Source organism: Pongo abelii, chromosome 5 (assembly GCF_028885655.2).
Source record: "Pongo abelii isolate AG06213 chromosome 5, NHGRI_mPonAbe1-v2.0_pri, whole genome shotgun sequence".
Lineage (NCBI taxonomy): Eukaryota > Metazoa > Chordata > Mammalia > Primates > Hominidae > Pongo > Pongo abelii.
The window spans coordinates 29137441-29160709 of record NC_071990.2 but is presented as its reverse complement, the minus strand read 5'-3'; the positions used below and the strand labels follow the sequence as shown (position 1 = coordinate 29160709).

Genomic DNA, 23269 nt, shown 5'->3' with positions numbered 1-23269 from the left:
TTATTAGTGTGAAAAAAATGTGGAAAACTTTTTTTCTTGTAACATATTTATTTCTTTTTATGCTTTGATTTTATTTCTGTACCATGCCCATGATTCTTAACTTTTAATGGCAAACTGGTTTAAAGTGATGTTCATCTGGGTGAGGGGAGATTATATAGTGCACATGTTAAATTTTGCATCATGGTAAAATAAAATTCTTCTACAAGCCTAAAACAAACATATTCCTACAAATAAGGAGCTGGTTTATGACTGTGAATTGATCTCTCATCGCATTTCTTTGGAGGTATTGTGTGTGAGTGTGTGTTAAAAACACAGGAGAAGTCTCCTTTGATTGGGATGGGTAAATTGACAATGAGCAGGCTGCATTAAACAGATTAGAACAAGAGTGATGTGTGTCTGGCTTTATTTTATTCCTTGATACAAGTAAAACGAGTACAATTTAGTGTAGCTAAATGGGTGGGAATTAACATAAATGAGAGAATCGGAAGACTTATGCATGTATGTATGTTTTTATGGGTATGTATGTGTATAACTGTGAGTGAAATTATTAGAACAATATATATTTAGTATACATTATATCGAATATATTACATGTAGCATATTTATAAACTGGTTTGTTCCTTAAGGGTCCTTTCATATTCTCTTTTTACTATTGTGCTCTCCTCCCCATATTTTGAGGGATCACTCAGTGTCTTCATCCTCTTATGGGGTACCCATGCCTCCTCTGACTTTTCCTGTGACTTCTTTTCATTTCCACTGAGTTCTGCTAAGTATAATTTTTACATGATAAGTGAAATACGTATTTTAAAAAAGTGAAAATTACCTTACATATTTTGCTTTCATGACTAATTTTCAGGACAAATATTAATGCAATTTCAGGATATACAATTATTATAGGGGAAGAATTTTAGGCTGGAATAAATTTTTGCTGATGCCATGTGGAAAGTGCCTATTTGTCCTATATATGAGGTAAAGTCGTGAAATTTGGGTATATACTTTGTATCTGTGAATATATTTTAAACTTCTGCATTTATAAGTGTTTGGACTTTTAAAAAGCTGATTAAAAATTTTGATCTTTTCATTTTCTAGAAGATAAACATTCTATGTTGGTTTGATGCCTCTTAGTCTCACTAAAGAGCCCTCCTTACCCTGATCACCACTCTTTCCATTCAGATTCAACTACCTCTTCATTCAATACACAAGACCAGAGAGCTGACTCCCTTCCCTAACACCACACACCAAAGAAGAGAAGAAGAACTTTGCAAATCAGGACTATCATAGATGAATCCAGCTTATAGGCCGGAAGGTAAACTAGATGACTAAACATGAGGTGTGCTGCATAATGCTTGCATAAGAATATCTTTGCTGAATAAACTGCATGAGTTTACATCATCAGTATGCTGGTGGACTAAATGAGTTAACAAATCCCTAAAGAAAATAAGTCATTGAAAGTATGTGTCCATATAATTAAACATTAAGTTATAAATGTTAATATTATTACTTTCAATAGCCAAATGTTTGCCATTTTACAGGAAAAATAACCTCTATAATCTCCAGAAGCTAGCTACCATTCATATAAAGAAAAACCTTAAAAAATGCCCAACTCAGAATTTACAATTGAAGAATGGAAATGCTATTTATATTACTTATTTGCATATATTAACCATTACTGAGTTTTTTCACTGAATTTGAACAATTTGTCCTGAGTTATAAATTAATTGAATGTACTTTATTCCTTTGACATTTTCTTTCTTTCTGCCTTTATTTTTTCTGTGATACATTTTATCTCAGCTTCTAATAGTTATCTGTCAGGAAAACACTGCTTCCACAATAGCCTTCATGTATCTCTCTGTATTATGTATTTTCTTTAAGGTCTTCTTTTGTGATTTCTATACCAAAATTTATTCCATAGGTCACTGTAACATCTCTGAGTCAGTGTTTTCATAAGAGTTTAATCAAAACTTATTAAAGATTGATATTGTGCCCCATGGCCAACACATTATCCTCCCTGAATTCTTGTAATGTGTAGCTCCTGGTTCTGAATAGGGTGACGGACATGACCAACAGCAGTGTCAAGGGAGACTTCATCCTGGTGGGTTTCTCTGATCAGCCCCACCTGGAAAAGATACTCTTTGTGGCTGTTTTGATATCCTATCTCATTACCCTTGTGGGAAATACAGTAATTATTCTGATCTGCTCTGTAGACCCTAAACTCAAGACACCCATGTACTTTTTTCTTACTCACCTCTCCTTAGTTGATATCTGTTTTACCACCAGTATTGTCCCCCAGCTGCTGTGGAACCTAAAAGGAATATGACAAAACAATCACATTCCTGGGTTGTATCATCCAGCTTTACATCTCCCTGGCATTGGGCTCCACTGAGTGTGTCCTCCTGGCTGTAATGGCTTTTGATCACTATGCTGCAGTTTGCAAACCTCTCCACTATACTGCTGTAATGAACCCTCAGCTGTGCCAGGCTCTGGCAGGGGTTGCGTGGCTGAGTGGAGTGGGAAACACTCTTATCCAGGGCACTGTCACCCTCTGGCTTCCTCGCTGTGGACACCGATTGCTCCATCATTTCTTCTGTGAGGTACCCTCCATGATTAAGCTTGCATGTGTGGACATCCATGATAATGAGGTTCAGCTCTTTTTTGCTTCACTGGTCTTGCTCCTCTTGCCCTTAGTGCTAATACTGCTGTCCTAGGGACATATAGCCAAGGTGGTCATAAGGATCAAGTCAGTCCAGGCCTGGTGCAAAGGCCTGGGGACATGTGGATCCCATTTGATAGTAGTGTCCGTCTTCTATGGGACCATCACAGCTGTCTACATCCAGTCCAACAGTTCTTATGCCCATGCTCATGGGAAGTTCATCTCCCTCTTCTATACAGTTGTGACCCGGACCCTCAATCCCCTCATCTACACACTGAGGAATAATGACGTGAAAGGAGCACTGCAAAGATTATTTAACAGAGACTTAGGCACATAAAAAATGAAACAGAGTACACAGCGCTCAACTTTTTTCACAAAGGAACTTTAAAGGTCATCTTGTATAATTCTTCACTCAAGAACTTTGCCAGTCTATAAAGGAAGAGATGTAATCTTCTCCATCTGCATTACTGTATTTCACTTGGCCTCAGAGCTTTCTATCCTCTCCAATCTCTTTCCAGACTTCTTTTGAGCCCATGTAAGGCAATATTCCCCCATACCTTTTAAATCTCCATGAGTCACATCATTTCTGTTTCTCGCTCTCCCTCCCTTCCTGTACTTTTCTTTAGCCTTCCTTCCTTTCTTGCTTTTTTCCTTCCCTTCCTTCTGTTTCCACCTTTTATTTATTCATTAAAAAAAGACATATAAGCCCTCAAACACAATTTTGGTAAACAAGGTCTTGTTTATTATATAAGAGTCATTGTTTTGGATCAACTCAGAGAAAAGTATAGAGCCCTTCTTGAATTACTTAAAACTTAACTATAAATTAGGGCATGCTTTATTTAAATATACTCAAGCACTGAAAAGGAATAGGTATCTGTGTTCTAGAGCAGGCTGTGGCAAACTGGGGGAACAGGCCAAATCACTCATTCTAACACTTGATAACAAATGATTTTTTTATTTCAGTTATTCACAAGAAGGGACATGCACCAGCAGTTAGTAATTAATGATATCTTTTCCATCTTCAATTAAACAGAGAGTTCACAGAATTCCATCTGGGGCCTTCTTTGAAACTATGCACACCTGGCAAAAGGAAAAGAGCTCAGATCCAAACAGGACATGGGTACCAGTGTTTTATAAATCAAAATTTCTCACCCTTAGCCCTATGGACATTTTGGAACAGATAATTATCTGTTGTCAGGGTCTCTCCTCTGCATTTTAGGATGCTCAGCAGTATCTTTGGCCTCTGTGCACTAGATGCTAGTAGCATCTCCTTTCCCCTCAAGTTGTGACAAGAAAAAATACCTCCAGACATTGTCAAATATGCCCTAGGAAGCAAAAATGCTCCTGGCATAGAAGCACTGCCATAAATCAGGGCATATTGCTATATCAAGAGGCATGTTTTATTACGTGGGAGTAAGCCTACAGGGTCAGAGTGAGACTAGCAGCAGTCATTCTAGTGCACAAAGTATAGGTGTGCACATACAAACACAAAAGCACAGGAACATATACAAACATATTTGATAAAATGTTTTTAGTGTCCTTTTGTTTCATTATGTATGGTTTTAAATTTTCATTTTATAATAAGAGAAAAGGCCATTTTGATATATGTTGAACTATCTTTTTCAGAGCAATGTTATTTCATTAAAAATGTTTTTGAAGGAAAGATTTTACTTTAATTTTATATTATTAAATAGTGAGGCATGAGGTAAAATCAGTGGAAATGAGAATGTGAAGTAAATGCTCAGTGATTCCAATTGCATTCACCTCTCCAACATGGCATCTGCTGTTTAGGGAGGCCGGGTTATCCAATTTCTGGATCTGGGTGTGGGCATGGGATAGTCAGATGGGAATGGCACCAGTTGGAGGAACATGGGTAAGAGAGGGTGAAAGGTAAAGTGCTATCTCTGAGGTAGGTTAGGGTCTGACATCTGGAAAGCTGGGGAAGGAAGGAGCCCTAAGAAGATATAGCCTAGGGCTTTCCCAGCTACTTTGACAGCCATTTGTTCTGTTACGAGATCCCGATGTCACTTGAACAAGACCCTCAGTGGGCCTCATCTTGGCTCCATTACTTTCTGAAAGTTTTTTCTTCATCTTCTGTTTTTTCTTGGGTTCAACACCAGATGGTGCCAGCAGACCATAATGCATCCAGCAAATTCTTCCTGTCATATCCAGCCTCCTCTGCCTTACCCAAAGATTCATGGGCTTTTTCGGTGAAATTTCTCCTAATTCCCTTCCTCTGCCAAATCCTCCTATTTCTCTGTTGAAAACAATAGCAATGTCTTCCCTACCATAAAAATCCTTGTGTGCCTTTATAATCCAAACACATTAGATGACTGTACAATGGCAATACTTGTCATTTGTCCTGTGACTATGCCTTAATATGTTAAAATTTATTTCTTTATACATAAAAATGTATTCCCAGTATAAATAACTGGTTCTGAGTTTGCCATTTTATATAATTTGGAGAGTTCCTGAAGTCAAGAATTTAGAACCATGGAACTCTACACTGAAAAGCCACCAGCCAGGGCCAGCACATACCCAGAAGTTATTGTTTTGGGAATGGTCTGTCAATCTGGGGTCCGGGGTTTAGTGGATGTGCATGTGGAAGAAGGAGAAAGAGAAAACAGTTTTTGAATAGCTAGAGCCTTCTGTGATTGAGCAAAATAACAGTGTGTTTGCTGGGCCTTTTACCTTAAGACCTTGGTGAGTCTCTTAGCCTAGATTCTCTAAAAATCGGAGCTTGAGGCAAAAAAGGAAATATTAATGTTTTATTTGGTAATGCAAACAGAGGGCAGCAAAGGTGAGAAAAAAAGGGAACTGAGAGAAGGGAAATATGAAGAAAGGTGAGGTGATACATTTTCACACTGGCTACCACTTCCTGAGAAACTTTAGAAGGCTGCCTCACAGATGCTTTAATTTGCTCTTGCCACTCTCCTTCAGACAAGATAGGAGGAGGAATCTTGCTTTGGGCAAATAAAAAAAAAAAAAAGAAAGTATTAAAGTATATCAAAGAAGAAGGAGCTGTGTCAAAGGCTGTTAGTATAGTAGGTCAAATAAGATGAAGATTAAGAACTGACCATTGGATTTAGCAATAAGGAAGTCATCTGTGACACTAAGGAAGGAGTTTTGCTAGAGAAAAAGAAGGCAACAGCCACACTGGAATGGAAGCAAGAGAGAACAGTAGGAGACAACTTAGAGACAGAAAGCATAGAAAACTCATGAATGGTGCTTTGCTGAAGGCAGAAAGAAATGATTCAATAGCTGTAGGGAAAGGGGGGTCAAGAGAAGGCAGAAAGTTTTTTTCTGTAAGATGGATGTAATGGCAGCATGCTTGTATTCTATGGTAATGACCTATAGATTATGCAAAATTACACAGCAGGAGAGCAAGAGTGAACTCAGAAACAGTCTTTAGGTCGGTGAGGGGATGGATCCAGGGCAGCAGAGGATTGATCAGCCTTTGCCAGAGCACAAACAGTTCATCAATAGGAACCAGACAGAAAGTAGAATACATGGATATAGAAGCAGGTGGGTGTGTTGAGGTAGTACTGAAATCTGATAGAAATTTCTTTCTGATTTCTCCAATTTTCTCTGAAGTTTTGAAAAGCAGGGGCATCAGTTGGGAGTGAAGAAAAGGAAAGGATGTGTGCTTGGATAGAGCAGAGAAGGTGTGAACAGACACCTGGGAAGAGGGAGAGTACAGAAATTATGAACTATAGAAAACTAACGATTTTCTTTTCTGGATTTTCTTTTTGTTTTGTTGCATTTTGTTTTTTTTCAAAGGTTCGTCTGGTGATATGTTATGATCCTGGGAGAGGAAGAGCTGAGCTCTACATTTGGCTCTATCATGGTGTTTCCCCATGGGTCTCTTTTTTTTCCACTATATCTCTAACTATTTTATCATTTTCATCAAATGACTTCTTAAATCAATTGAAATAGTCATTTATAAAAGTCATTTGTATATAAACATTCCATTGTTTTCACACTTGTGTTTTAACTATAGTAAATACAGCACTTGATATACAGAAATTTAGTTCCAAATGTCTTTGATTGTTCAACTGCCTTTATAAATCTCCCACTATAACTTATTTAAAAAACAGAATATTGTAAATGTACTATCTAGAAATTAAAATTATTTACTCTTCCCCAACATTTAAGTAATATATATTTAGAAAATGCCATCCTAAGAGTTTTAATTCTATTAAGCTTCAATTTGAACTCCTGTATAACAATTTAACAGCAATGAAACTAGAATAGAGAGAATTTCTAATTACTTTAGGACAACAATGATACGGCTATTTTTCCTGGATGTTAAAAGTAGGTTCAGGGCCAGGTGTGGTGGCTCACGTCTGTAATCCCAGCACTTGGGAGGCAGAGGCAGGAAGATCGCTTGAGCCCAGGAGTTCAAGACTAGCCTGGGCAAAATAGCAAGACCCCATCTCTACAAAAACATTAAAAAATAATAATAATAAGCAGGTCCATTTGAAGGTGGAATCAATGAGGAAGATTATCTTCTTCTACTTTAAGATGTATAAATATGGAAATGATCTAAAGTTTTATTTCATTTTCTTGATATATATCAGTAATTACTTAATCTCTGTCCTGGAGATTTTGAAGCTAACTTTCATACTGTGCATTTTCTGGTCCAAAGATGCTTGATTTATTTTATATGCTTAATATGATTTTAAGTGTTCCTTTTATTCTTTTCAGATAATTCAGACTATATTTTGTTTGTGTCCTCTCCAAAGGTTTTTACAAAAGCATAAATCAGATTATTCAGAGCTATCTAAGTAATATACATGTTCTGATTTGTCTATTACATCCACTCTAACATACCTGCATCTGTTTTATCTTCTCCAAGTGTCAGAGATTTGCTCTGACTTTTCTTGTTCTTTGGAACTTGTTCTAGGTGTTCTCAGTTCTGGCTTACTCTAAGTTATTTCTGTTTATTGAAATATTTTCAATATGTTTATTTCTGTTGGCTTAATCTTTTATTTCATCCTTCAGTTTTTTGTAAAAGCTATTTTGGGTTTTCCCGAAGATGGACGTCTTCATCCAAACTCTACTTTATTGCTATGGCAAGTCTTCATTCATGTGATACAGTTTTAAAGTTATTTTGGCTTTATCCATTTGGTACTGATGGACTTTGGCATATCTTCTAGTGACTGAATCCTTGTTTTAATGTCAGACACAAGTCATTATGAACATTTAGATACCTTTTCCTTCCATTTATTTTCTAATGAATCCAGTGTAAACTCAAAGAGTTAGATCTTTCAAGTTTTTAATTAACTAATTGCCTTTAAATTTGGAGTTCTTGATAAATTGTTCTCAAGACTAGACTCAATAAGAAAAAAATCTGTAACTCTTCCTATACTTTTAAAATCAGTTTAACCTAACCAAAATCTTCACATTTTTTTCTACCTAGAACAGAACTTCTTATGGAAAGTACATTTATCCCTATTTGGATAAAGTCAGCTTTTAACTATTAAAAAAATTCAGATATAGCTGCACTTACCGCCATCTCCCATGTTAAGCCAGAGAGATCTGCTGTGAGTCTCATGTCTCCTGGTAACAGACATGGCCTCACTCAGCTTCTCCAGAATTCATATAAAGTAAAACTTTATAGCAGTAAGCAGGTACTCTGTAGCACCAGCTCTGCCTCAGGTTGCCAGGACCCTCTTATTCTACAACACACTGTAGAGAACACTGTGGAGTATTCTGCTCAGAACTTAAACCAGTGCCTGGCAACCAAGAGAGACCAGCAGTGTGCGTGGCGATAGGGGAGAATAGGCAGTGCTTCCAAAACATTTTCATTTCATAGCACACATTAAGTTAGATGTACAAGGCTGACTTTCACCAGGGAAGATTGGCCACTGGGACTTTGTTCATCCAAGGCCACATCCAGCAATCCCAAAATCTGGGAGGATAGATGTATTTTTACACATGTGCTATTCGGGAATCACTGACAAAGACTGTCAAGTGAAAATGATGTGACTCAAAGGCTAAAGACTTTATTCAGCTGATGGGCATTGGGACCTCCTTACTGAAGTCGGATCAGAGTTTTTATAGGATAGAGGAAGTGGAGTACACATCCTTGTTACCTTTTTTGGCTAAGGCAACAGCCTTCTATTTTAAAATCTCAGTTGGGGGCTTATACCTGCTTTCATGCCCCTTTCATGTCAATAATCATCAGAACAGTATTTTTTGAGAATGATTTTTGCAAGCCTTGAGGTTTGTTAGTTAGTCAAGGTTCATGGGGTGGGGAGAGAGAGAGGAAGAAAGGAAAAGAGAGAGGAAGGGAGGAAAGAAAGAAAGAAGGAAAAAAGAATAAAAGAATAAGAAAGAATAAGAGGGCAAAGGTAGAAAGCAATGGGGAAACTGGAAACTTCTGTCTTGTTTCATTGTTTTACAGAGTTTACGTGCTCTCCTTCATGGTCAATATTTTCTTAATGTAAACATTTTTTTAGACCTATAGGTTCTAATACTCCAAAAAAGTTAAACAAAGCCCTCCCTTTGGCAACATATCCCTTTTTGTGTTTGGTCAGATCTCAAGTGTAGAAGAAGGAGAATGAAGGGTCTCATAATCAACTTACCACCTTGAATTTCAAATGTAACAACTCAAGGAATCAAAGGGGAACTTGAAAAGCCTTCAAATATAAAAGATTATAATCATGCTATAAATAACACCCAGCCCCTTACTCAGTCACTGTTCTTCATGTTTCCCAATTCTCAAGCAAAATGCAAAAATTTTCTATTCCCTGGCAGAGAGAGGAATAGAATACCATAATCAAACATGCAGTTAATAATAAGTTGCTATAACAGAAGTTGCCATCCCTTGTTCTTCTCTATTTGTGAACATTCATGAGAACAGCTATTCCCATTCCATACAGTTCCAGTGAGTTCTTGACCATGAAACTGATCACAAGGTGACCAAGTGATCCAATTTCAACAAGTCAGTTTTTCTTAGTGCTTTGAATCTTCAACAGATGGTATTGTCTGAATGGGGTTACCTGTTACTTCCAATCACTGAATTCCCTGGGCCTACCCTGATTCCTTTTACTCCAGTAACCTGATGGTCCTACTGTTCTTTCATTTGGTGGGGTACTCACTGTATCTTTCCAAAATTTCTTTTTCTTTTTTTTATTATAAAATTTTATCTTCTCCAATTGATTTTTCTTTTTTTTTTAAATTATTATTATACTTTAAGTTTTAGGGTACATGTGCACAACGTGCAGGTTTCTTACATATGTATACATGTGCCATGTTGGTGTGCTGCACCCAGTAACTCGTCATTTAGCATTAGGTGTATCTCCTAATGCTATCCCTACCCCCTCCCCCAACCCCACAACAGTCCCCGGTGTGTGATGTTCCCCTTCCTGTGTCCATGTGTTCTCATTGTTCAATTCCCACCTATGAGTGAGAACATGCGGTGTTTGGTTTTTTGTCCTTGTGATAGTTTGCTGAGAATGATGGTTTCCAGCTTCATCCATGTCCCTACAAAGGACATGAACACATCATTTTTTATGGCTGCATAGTATTCCATGGTGTATATGTGCCACATTTTCTTAATCTAGTCTATCATTGTTGGACATTTAGGTTGGTTCCAAGTCTTTGCTATTGTGAATAGTGCCACAATAAACATACGTGTGCATGTGTCTTTATAGCAGCACGTTTTGTAATCCTTTGGGTATATACCCAGTAATGGGATGGCTGGGTCAAATGGTATTTCTAGTTCTAGATCCCTGAGGAATCGCCACACTGACTTCCACAATGGTTGAACCAAAATTTATTTTTCTTAAGATGGCCAGAGGTAGTTTCTGTTTTTTACAACCAAAGGACCCTGATACATCTACCACATGTACACGATCATTTTCGAAGTATCAAAAACCAATACATTGAACCCTCTTAAAAACAGTAAAATATTTATGAGTGCAGAAAACCTTCTGAGATTCTGATGTTCAGAATTATGAACCTAGTATTGGATGCTAAATAGAACTGTTTTAATAGTGGTAAAATTGGAATATTATGGATTATCTGAGCTCCTCCTTCTCATAGAGGTGGATCCTGAGTTTTCAGGTACACAGAACTTGTTCACTTTGGTTAGATATCACATAAATTCTAAAGCTCAATCTTTTTGGAAAAATCTGGACACATTTGAGAAAAAGAATATGTCAAGGCATTTTCAGTTCTATACACTTCATTCTCTTCTTTCCTTTGTTGAGTCAGGAGAGGACGCTCACTAATATGCAGAGACAAGGGCAGACAGCAAGATCTAGTAGAGGGTAAGAAACAAAAGATACTGCTTCAGGTCCAACGCCCTATGCTCCTTTATTTCCTTAAAGGCACAGGGAGGTCTAGTGCTGGAAAGAGACCCAAAGAGATATATAGACACTGCTACAATAACAGTAATGGAGAGAAACAAAGCAGTAGAGAGACAAAAAGAGAGAAACAGAGAAATAGATGAAGAGCTTATAGATAAAGGCTGTATGGATAAAGAGCATATGGATAAAATCTGTTTCTCTGTAGAGAAACAGATTTAAAGACATAGGGAGAGAATCTCAGAGAAAGACAAGAGAGTCTCCCCTGCTTAAACAGCTGAAGTGCTCCTCTGTTGCTCTTAAAGTCCAAATACAACCCACAAGACCACACCAACCTCTCTAGGCTAAGTTAATAATACTGTCCCCCGATTGCCACCCTATAGTCAAAACAGTTTCTTAGTGTCTCTAAGTCACCACTGCCTTCCACATATTTTCTTGTATACACTAAGAGATCAATAAATATACTTTGAGTGAATTACATATTATCTTGAAGCTGATGAGAAGGCATCGAAGGATGACTACTTTCTTCTCTCTACCACAGGCTACAATCTACATGGAATATGCATACTCTGACAGTACAAGCATAGAATCAAAACCCAGGTCTCTGATCCACAGAAAGTTCACTGCTCTGTCTACCCCTAAGTAGAATCCTGCTATCCTTACCCACATTTTCCTCAAAGAGGCCACCCTTCTGCTGCCCACCACCTCTCCCCTCCCTTACCCAATGCAGCCACATCCATGTTCATACAGAAGTTAAGGTGTGTATGTAAGGGGTAAAGGTCAGTAACCTGGCTGAGAAGCCAGTATGTATCTGTTAAGAAATTAGAAATTAATATCCTGTCTGTTAATACATTAGTATCTAAGTTAATTAAGAAATCAGATCTCACCAACTGTGTAAAAGCTGTTTCCTATTTCTCCAAAGCCTTGCTAGCATCTATTGTTTCTTGACTTTTTAATAATGGCCATTCTGACTGGTGTGAGATGTTATCTCATTGTGGTTTTGATTTGCACTTCTCTAATAATCAGTGATGTTCCTTATAGATTCTGGATATTAGACCTTTGTCAGACGGATAGATTGCAAAAATTTTCTCCCGTCTTATAGGTTGCCTGAGTTCAACCATTGTAGAAGACAGTGTGGCAATTCCTCAAAGACCTAGAACCAGAAATACCATTGGACCCAGCAATCCCATTACTGGGTTTATACCCAAAGGAATATAAATCATTCTATTATAAAGATACATGCACACATATGTACTTTGCAGCCCTATTCACAATAGCAAAGGCATGGAATCAACCCCAATGCCCATCAATGATAGACTGGATAAAGAAAATGTGGTACATATACACCACAGAATACTATGCAGCCATGAAAAGGAACAAGATCATGTCCTTTGCAGGGACATGGATGGAGCTGGAAGCCATCATTCTCAGCAAACTAACACATGAACAGAAGACCAGACACTGCATGTTCTCACTTATAAGTGGGAGCTGAACAATGAAAACACTTGGACACAGGCAGGGGAACCACACACACTGGGACCTGTCGGGGGTAGGTGGGAAGAGCATCAGGATAAATAGCTAATGCATGTGGGGCTTAATACCTAGGTGGTGGGTTAATAGGTGCAGCAAACCACCATGACACACATTTACCTATCTAACAAATCTACACATCCTGCAATTGCATCCCGGAACTTAAAATTAAACTAAATTTTAAAAAAAGAAATTAGAGGCTGGGCGTGGTGGCTCATGCCTATAATCCCAGGACTTTGGGAGGTCGAGGCAGGTAGATCATGAAGTCAGGAGTTCAAGACCAGCCTGGCCAATATGGTGAAATTCTGTATCTACTAAAACTACAAAAATTAGCTGGATGCAGTGGCAGGCACCTCTAATCCCAGCTACTCAGGAGGCTGAGGCAGGAGTATTGCTTGAACCCAGGCAGCAGAGGTTACAGTGAGCTGAGATGGCACCATTGCACTCCAGCCTGACCAACAGAGTGAGATTCCACCTCAAAAAAAAAAAAAAAAATTAGATCTCCAGAAACAACTCAGTTAGGTCACCTTAGGTGGCTCATGATCTCTTGTGCTGTTACCAATTCTGTCAACTGCTCTTGATCTTAACTACAGACCCAACTCTGCAAATTGTTGGAGAGAAAAGCTTCCTATCTTCCCAGGATCATTCAAATTTTCTATAATTTAGATACAAATCCAACCCCCAGAGAACTGGTTCACAAGATCCATAAAGAAATGCAAACTAATTTTTAAAAGAAAAATATATAATCCATGGCTTATTGTAATCTGTAATAGCTAAGATGAAATTAAAAGAGAATGCCAAAGCAGACCTTAATGCTAGACTAAGCTCAGATTTTGGTGAGTGTGAACTCAGACCACTAACCTCAAAACCACCCCGCAAGAGAAAAATTATGTTAAGAACCAGAGAAATTATCTCTACGACCTCTGATCCAAGAGGGTAGTTAACATGAGGGAAGGTATATTAGTCCATTCTCATGCTGCTAATAAAGACATACCTGAGACTGGGCAATTTATAAAGGAAAGAAATTTAATTGACTCATAGTTCCACAAGGCTGGGGATGCTTCAGGAAACTTACAATTATGGCAGAAAGGGAAGCAAACATGTCCTTCTTCAGATGGCAGCAGAAGAGAGAAAAAGAGCAAAAGGGGAAAAACTCCTTATAAAACCATCAGATCTTGTAAGAACTCACTCACTATCATGAGAACAGCAGCGTAGGGGGTAACCACTCCTATGATTCAACCTCTCACTGGGTCCCTACCAAGACACATGGGGATTATGGGAACTACAATTCAAGATTAGATTTAGGTGGGGACAAGGCCAAACCCTATCATTCTGTCCCTGGCCCCTCCCAAATCTCATGTCCTCACATTTCAAAACACAATTACGCCCTTCCAACAAGTCCCTCAAAGCCTTAACTAATTCCAGCATTAACTCAAAGTCCAAGTCCAAAGTCTCACCTGAGACAAGGCAAGTCCCTTCTGTTTATAAGCCTGTAAAATCAGAAGCAAGTTAGTTACTTCCTAGATACAATGGGAGTACAGCATTGGGTAAATACACTCATTCCAGATAGGAGAAATTGGCCAAAACAAAGGGGTTGCAGACCCCATGCAAGTCCAAAATTCAGCAGGGCAGTCAATTCTTAAAGCTCAAAAATGATCTCTTTTGATTCCGTGTCTCAAATCTAGATCAAGCTGATGCAAGAGGTGGGCTCCCATGGCCTTGGGCAACTCTATCCCTGTGGCTTGCTCCCCTCCTGGCTGCTTTCACAGGCTGGCGTTGAGTGTCTTCAGCTTTTCCAGGCACACAGTGCAAGCTGTCAGTGGGTCTACCATTCTGGAGTCTGGAGGATGGTGACCCTCTTCTCACAGCTCCACCAGGCAGTGCCCCAGTGGGTACTCTGTGTAAGGGCTCCAATACCATATTTTTCTTCTGCACTGCCCTAGCAGAGATTCTCCATGAGGCCTCTTGCCAACCCAGCAAACTTCTTCCTGGACATCCAGGCATGTCAATACATCCTCTGAAATGGATGTATTGGAGGTTCTCAAATAGGCGGAGGTTCTCAAAGCTCAATTCTTGTCTTCTGCACACCCACAGGACCAACACCATGTGGAAGCAGCCAATGCTTGGGGCTTGCACTCTCTGAAGCAGTATGTACCTTGGCCTCTTTTAGCCAAGGATGGAGCTGAAGCAGCTGAGACACAGGGCACCATGTTCCAAGGCTGCATAGAGCAGGAGGGCCCTGGGCTTGGCCCAGGAAACCGTTTCTCCCTCCTAGGCCTCTGGACCTGTGATGGGAGGGGTGCTGTGAAGACCTCTGACATGCCCTGGAGACATTTTCCCCATTGTCTTCGTGATTAACATTTGGCTCCTCCTTAATTATGCAAATTTCTGCAGGCTGTTTGAACTTCTCAGAAAATGGGTTTTTCTTTTCTATCACATTGTCACTCTCTCTGAACAGGAGTGAACTGAGGGGAAAGCACTTGCTAGACCAGTGTTGTTAGCTGCAATCTGAAGCAACACAGTGGCTGAACCTAATGTTCCTTCCAAAGTTGAAAAAGTTTGGTTGTAAATGGAGAACAGAAATAATAGCTAAGAGTAAAGCAATAAACAAATGGGTTTTGTAATGAGAGAAATCTAATATTATATCAATACTGTGAAAGAGTCTAAGAGCAAGAGATGATATTGTTATAAGTTCCACAATGTTGATTATTTTATATGTTTTATCACTATTATATAACTACTATCTAAAACATAATAGGTATACAATAGGAAAGCCATAAATATCTATAAAATGAAAGAATAATTGGGTCTGATAAAAAGATAGCCATTTTGTTACAATAAGGCCTCAGAATGAAGAAAAACACAGAAGTCTTTTCCTATAACTGGGGGCCCAGAATATCAAGGCTCAAACTGAGAAACTTGCACACACACTGTTATCATAGTATCAGCATCAGAGAGCAGTAAATGTGGACTTTGGCTTGGCAAACGCTTTGCATTGGATAGTGAAAGTCACATTACACGTCAACAGTGGTCATGCTGAGATGGAGAGACAGAAGCAATTAAAACAAGACCTGCCAGATTACAGTATAGGGGTACATATAAGTTGATCAAGAAGTTTCTGTCTCAAAACTTTAGAAATCTTGTTGGGACTGAAAGCACTGGTGGAGCTTGTAGGAAAATACAACAAAAACAGAACGAAATAGAAAGGCATGAAACGTACTATTTGGTATTTTATTTTGCAAGTAATGTGTTTCTTGTGTCTTCTCGTCCTCCCACATTCAATTGCATTGTGTCCTTTTCAAGACAATAGCTATTAAATATACTAATTTTTATACCATACTGGGTCTAAATCCGCAATATGAAGAATTTAAGGGCCCAATTGATTGATGAAGGGAACTGAAATCTCAACATGAACAGAATGCAGCTCTTTCTCTCCTACTTTTGGCTTAAGAGGTATATCTTCAGCTTTTTGTGATGAGGTTGCTCTCTATTCTCAGGTTAAGCAACAGGTAAACATATGTTAACCTTGTTAGTTATTCTGGGAATCCCGGGTCCTCCTCCCCAATCTTATTAGTGCTCCCTTTACCTCCTTGTTCCTTAGAGTGTAGATGAGGGGATTAAGACTTGGGGTTACTACCGTGTAGAAAAGAGTGAGAAATTTGCCCCATTCATGAGCATAGTGATTTTTTGGTTGAAGGTAGACACCTGTGACAGTGCCATAAAAGAGAGAAACCACAAGAAGGTGAGAGGTGCAGGTGCCAAATGCTTTCTTCTGTCCTGCAGTTGACTTAATTCTCAGCACAGCCTTAGCAATAGCACCATAAGAGGAAAGGATAATGATCAAGGGCACCACCAAGAGGATAACAATGGCTGTAGACATCTGAATTTCATTGTATGTAGTATCAGTACTGGAGAGCTGAATCAGGGCTGGGACTTCACAAACAACATCATCCACCATCCGCTGGGAGCAGAAGGGTAACTGGAGGGTGGCAGGGGACTGGATCAGAGACTGGGCCAAGCCAGTCCCCCATGCCAGGATAACTAGCTGCAGACAAAGTTTTGGGTGCATGATCATGGTATATTGCAGTGGATGACACACTGCCACATAACGATCCACAGCCATGACAACAAGAAGGACACATTCCGTGGCCCCAAGCCACAAAAACACATAGAGTTGAATGGCACAGCCAATGTAGCTGATGGTCTTTTCTGGGCCCCAGAAGTTAATCAACATCTGTGGAACACAGCTGCTGGTGAAACAGAGGTCTACCAAGGAAAGATTGGAAAGAAAGAGATACATAGGGATGTGGAGTTTTGGATCCTTCAAGGACACAAGAACTATGACCATATTTCCTGCAAGAGTCAAAAAATAAAAAATAAAAATCATCCAAAAAAGTATCTTCTCCAAATGTGGCTTGTTAGAGAAGCCCAGAAGGATGAAATCATTGTGGCTGTCATTGCAAATTATAATCATAGCTACTGGGGCAAATGCCTCTCTGGGGAATGGTTCAAAAGTAGTTTCTCAAAAGCTTGTGATGGTTCCAGTACAGACAAGAAAACGGGTGGTATATGACTTGTTTGATTCCTTTCTACTCAAGGATAAGATTTTCACCAGCTGTATTTTGGGAAAAAATATAAGATTTAGTGAAGTGCTTTTAATCTTTGATATTCATCATTCACTCTCTCTCTTCCTCTTTTACATCTTCCTTATATTTTGTCTTTGATTAAAATTGTTCATTATAAATATTATATAAAACACATGTAAGCACCTGCTAGTGAAAATCACTTTGCTAAATATTAGATGTGTTTCATCTGTGCTCTCAAAGAGTATACATTTACCACATTTATTACATAGTTCTAATCACTGCCTATTAGCTTTATAACTCTTTCTCTATTTCTTTTGTTCTCTTATTTCTCTGTGAGCTTGTATCTTGATTTATTTCACTATCTGTCTCCCATGTTTCTCTCCCTTTCCTTCCCCTCTTCTCTCCCTGGATCTTCTCCATTTATCTTCTCTTTTTTCTCTCTCATTCTCCTTTTCTCCATTCCTCCTTTTCACTCTGTCTCTTATTGATGAGCTTGAATTCTCCCTCAGCCACCTTTATGCTGTGTGATGTTAGGAAAAGTAGTTAAAATTTTTGTTCTTACCTTAGTTCTTTCCTTAGATTTTGTATTTGGAAAACGGGCAAAATTAAAAACCTACATATGCTTGTTGGAGAGATTAAATGTGCAAATGTGGGAAATACTAAAAAGTGTTCTTGGCACAAAGTAACTGTTCAATGTAAGTTAGCAATAATTATCATGATGATGATACTGTTCAATGGATTGTTCCAGAAACCAAAATTTATTACCAAAGTTTTGCAGAGCATGAGTAAAAATAACATTTAGAAAAAAGAAACATTATATTTCTACATGACCTTCTTTGATGAAGAATGATAAAGTATATTAAAGAAAACCAAAAGCTTGAAATTAGATGAAAATATTTAAAATAATTAACAATAATAATTGTGTCAAATAGATCACTCAAGCCATAATTCTAAGAAAAATTATGACATATTCTGATATTTACTATTACATCAACATACATTGTGGTGAATTCTTAATCACACTTTAATGCAGTTTGAGCAACACGATGGTATATCATGCAATTACATATGTAAAGCTTTTACATCAATATATGCTTTTGCTTTTACAAAGCTTGCTGGAGGTTATTTTCTGAATATCCCAGCCCTGTTGTCTCCTATCTACCAACCATATTCTTACCCACCTATGATAAATCACATTTAACTTTATCAACACACTAGAAGCAAATTCATTTGAAGTTCTCTCAGTCAGTAGTTCTCATGCTTAAAGGGTATTAATCTACAGGTAAACCCTCAAGTACAATGTCACAGGGCATTAAGATGCACTGACCCTCATGGCTTAAATTTCACCGTAATTTTACTCACGTTTGTCTTTACTATGCTGTGCATTCTAGAAAATCTATATATTCTCTTTTTAGTCTGTTTTGTGTGTGTGTTATTTTTCCTTTATTTTATTTAGAATTTTTCAAATTAGTGATGAAATGTTACCACTTTGGTTGTGAATTTGAGTTTGATATTATATTAAAGTAGAAGAGTAGTTTGATGTTTTAAAGAATCTCAGTCTTGTAGATTTTTCCACGTCCAGAATCAACCTGCCTCTTATCCCATCCTTCGATTTTCATCCACTTCATAACCACTAACTACTGGTTTTATTTTTTGTCTATTCAGATTGCTTTTCCTTTCCCCATTTTCTTTCTTGTATATTATCACCTATAGGTCTCTACCTAGCTAGTTTTATATATGTATCTATCCATATGTCTTATCTCTTCCAGTTCCTTTTAAATTACTAATCATTGAAGGAGATGCTTTTTTTTTTTTTTCCTAGATCAACTGTTTGTAAAGGTCCTTGGTTAGGGGAAAGAGTCTTAGACTAGATGGTTTTTACTATGCAAAATTCAAGAATACTCTTAATCTCTTCTTCTCTTGAGATTATCTTCTTCCTGCAAATATAATTTTCCCAGCGATTTTATTTTAGTTGGCCTCCTCTGCTTTTCAGAACACTATCTGGGAGAGTTCATGGTAAAAGCCAGCACACCTCCATCCCTATGGTTGTAAATGTAAAATACAGCATTTCTATCTCACCTTCTAAAGTAGATGCCTCTAGTACCAGTGTATCACATCTCCTCAGGCCAGCTCTAATTTCAGCAGAGCTGCAAGGGACAGTTGTGTGTGAACTCAGATTCATCTCACACATACTGACAGTGACCTACCTCAAGTATGCTGTATAGGGCTTCCCTCGGCCCCAGGGCTTGTCTGACACCATGGGAGCCATTTGGCATATAGAAAAGTGCTGCCTAGAAGTACAAAATGCTTAATGACCCTAGGGGAAATCCTCCAACAATGAAGAATTTTAACTAGGAATAAATGGTCCAGCAGCTCTTCCTTCAGGCAAAAACATCCTGTGTGCTTTTCAGAAGGCCTTTAGAGAACTGAGCTCTCATTACACATAACCTGGCTAATGCATCCCTAAATTACCTTTCTTTCTTAAATGTTTCACTCTTCCTGTTCCCTGTATACATATAATACATATGTATTATATATTATATATGTATTATATATTATATATATAATGTATTTATTATATATATAGAGAGAGAGAGAGAGAGAGAGAGAGAGAGAGAGAATGGAGTTTCCCAGGAAGCCGACTCAGGGGTGGAGATTAGCATTTAGAAAGTTTACTAGGGAACGCTTTTTGGCCCATCTTCTCAGCCCAAAATCTCCTCAAGCTGATAAGCAACTTCAGCAAAGTCTCAGGATGCAAAATCAATGTACAAAAATCACAAGCATTCTTATACACCAATAACAGACAAACAGAGAGCCAAATTATGAGTGAACTCCCATTCACAATTGCTTCAAAGAGAATAAAATACCTAGGAATCCAACTTACAAGGGATGTGAAGGACCTCTTCAAGGAGAACTACAAACCACTGCTCAATGAAATAAAAGAGGATACAAACAAATGGAAGAACATTCCATGCGGGTAGGAAGAATCAATATCATGAAAATGGCCATACTGCCCAAGGTAATTTATAGATTCAGTGCCATCCCCATCAAGCTACCAATGACTTTCTTCACAGAATTGGAAAAAACTACTTTAAAGTTCATATGGAACCAAAAAAGAGCCCACATCGCCAAGTCAATCCTAAGCCAAAAGAACAAAGCTGGGGACATCACGCTACCTGACTTCAAACTATACTACAAGGCTACAGTAACCAAAATAGCATGGTACTGGATCAACATCTTTCAAAGGAAAGGGTGGGTAGCATGATTGAGGAAAGGAAGTAATGCAAACTACCTACTTTGGAAGTTCGTAATGCAAACTACCAAAATTTCACTGAACCATGTAGGAAGTTCTCAATATGAGATGACAATTCATTGATGTTCTGAGCTGAGGCCAAAGGCAAGCCTTAAATCTCCTTGTTGATCAGTGTTGAATGCAGACTACGTGGAAAAGGGCCATATATTTAGATGAAGCAACTCTGTTTAGCTGAGGCAACCCAGAAAGAAGGATCTCAGCTGAGCTCTATCTAACTGTAGCACATCTAGCAGCTGAAGTAATAATGCCTTCATTCTGAAAGTGGTATCTGAGTAATGCACTATAACTTCCAACACTGTCTATTCCTTTAATTTCAGATCTACTCCTTTGTATAAGATCTGGTGTGGGGTCGGGGGAGGGGGAAGGGATAGCATTAGGAGATATATCTAATGCAAATGACGAGTTAATGGGTGCAGCACACCAACGTGGCACATGTATACATACGTAACAAACCCGCACGTTGTGCCCATGTACCCTAGAACTTAAAGTATAAAAATAATTAATTAATTAATTAATTAATAAAGATCTGGGAAAAGCTCTTACAGGGCTATAGTGGGCCTCTGTATCTGGAGGAAACTTAGAAGAGGACCATCACTGCAGCTGGTCTTAAGTCCTACAAATTATAGTCACCATCTCCTTCTTACTATTCATTCTATGTTGCTCTCACCCTTATCTGGCACCTCTCCTGCTCTCAGTGGTTGACCTGGTGTCATGATCCAGAAGTGTCTGAGCCCCTGATCACTATGGCTTTTTTAGTTAATCTCATTGCCTTTGGTCATTTACCATCATAATTAAACAAAGTATACACTTCCTAGTGTACCTTTTCTACCCCCTAGTGGGAACATTTCCCTTTAGAGAGCTAGAACCTCTAAACTCACAGAGCTTATATTTGTGGAGAAAAAAGTCACAAATTTCTCAAATGAGTTACTGGTAGGGATTCTAAGAAGGGCTGCGCCTGCTTTCACCTTTTGGTTTCTAAACCATGCATTCTTCCTAGTGAGGACACAGCACCATAGAAAGATAATTGATTTAAAGTACTGGGTCTTGAAGGATGACATTTCATCTGAGCTGGAATTTCAGGTGCAGCTTCAACAGATCCCTCCATGACTCTAATAGATCACTTATGATAGTGCAATATGTGATATGGCCAATGGATTCCATGGTCATGAGTCCACCCTACACTTTCTTTGCCATTAAGTCGGCCCTTTTTTCTGATACAATGGTATGTGGGATCTCCTGCTGCTGCGTCAAACATCCTATAAACCTTTAGACAGTCATGCTGGCTGAAGACTTATGTTCAGGAATAGAAACCCATGCCTGGAGTATGTGTATCTATTCCTACCAAAAAAACATTGCTACATTCAAAGTAGAAAAAGTCCAGTGTCATCAACTTGACATTAAGTAACTGGTTGATCTTTTGACGGGAAACTATTTTATCCAGTCATTGCATGGGACACTTGTTGATGGAAGACTGCATGTTTGACAGCGGCTATAATGCATGCTGTTAAACCCATGCATTGCTTCTATCTCTACTATCATGGCGACTTCATTCATAAGCTCATTGCACTAGCATTGCAGGTAAGATAATGAGGGCAAATGTCAGAAGCTCCTGACAATAACTGCTCGCCAAGTCACATTTTCTACCTAGTTGCTTAAATCATTTTCTATGGTGGATTCCATCTAGTGGTTTTAGCATGTAATACAAATAATGTAACACTTCATACCTTCACTCTTATATGTTTATGCATGTGCCTCTGTTCCAGACTTCTTTTTTCCAAGTGTTTCTATCTTTTTCTTTCCAGCCACCTGAAAAGCCTCCTAAGCCATTTATCACTACCTATGAGTTATACATATTCTAACTTCAAACTACTTCTCTTTCAACACAAAGTGAACGACTGGGTACCATCTGAAACTCTGTCCATTGGGAGGCATTTTCCTCACTACTATTTTTCAAGATCACTATAAGCGAGGCTATAATTTATCTTCATCCTTTTTGACTTGGACTCACACACCAAGCTGACCCATTAATGAACCAAGCTTGACATTTTTCTCCTCCATTAGAGTTGGAAGTGTTCTCTCATGCAGGCGTAAGTGTGATCTGAAGAAGAGATATTGATGCAAAAGTGGTGAGTAGCGTGAAGTCCTGGGCTACTTGCTCATACTGTTTGCCTCTGCCCTCTAGTCATGCTGTGGTCAATCCTGGATGTACTAATGCCGTGTTACAATGATTGCTCTGTATCCACTCAACCTAATAACTTGATGGTTCAGACAGTCCCCAGCTCATATGGGTAGTTTTGCCTGCATGGTTATTTGTTGTTCCATGGTCAGATGTTATTTCTCTACCCAGAATTCAGTAAAACACCAGGGCTTTATTTTTGAAATGTATACAATCCTGTGCTGTAGATAGTAGAGTTTTATCAAAACCCTAAGAATTTTGTTATGATCTTCCCATAAACTTGCCATAAATTCCACCTCATTTATGGTGAAATTTAGACTTGCTATAGAGCCCATTCTTACCCTGAAGTCCATTCAAATATAGCAACTAGTAGATGAATTAGAACAGTACTCGATAGTGTCAAATATGCTTACTACAAAGTACAGAGAGGTCTGCCAGGCACTTTGCTTCTTTTTTTATGATAGGAAATGCATACTGCAAAAATGTATCCTTTACTTTAGTGTAAAGGATAGTGCCCCAGACCAATAAACGCTTAAAACTTTTATGCTTTAGGTCCCTGAATCTTTATGGAGTGCAACACTCACTCTCTGGATCACATGTGTCTTATCAAGGCTTTTAATGTATTGACCACTTCTTGCTCATATTGTCTGATTCGCATGATGTGTTAGGTATAGTTGGCCAGTGTGACAGCCTACAGAA

The 23269-nt window shown here is 38.5% G+C and overlaps 1 protein-coding gene across 1 annotated transcript in view; it reads left to right on the top strand.

Moving 5' to 3' along the window:
* The first annotated feature begins 2056 nt into the window (after nucleotides 1-2056).
* Nucleotides 2057-23269, top strand: part of LOC129059812 (putative olfactory receptor 2W6) — a 41793-nt gene continuing 20580 nt past the window's right edge. Inside the window, exons 1-2 of the mRNA XM_054557079.2 lie at nucleotides 2057-2179; nucleotides 2352-2591. Of these exons, the coding sequence (XP_054413054.2) occupies nucleotides 2057-2179; nucleotides 2352-2591 (363 nt within the window). The remainder of the gene's footprint in view (nucleotides 2180-2351; nucleotides 2592-23269) is intronic.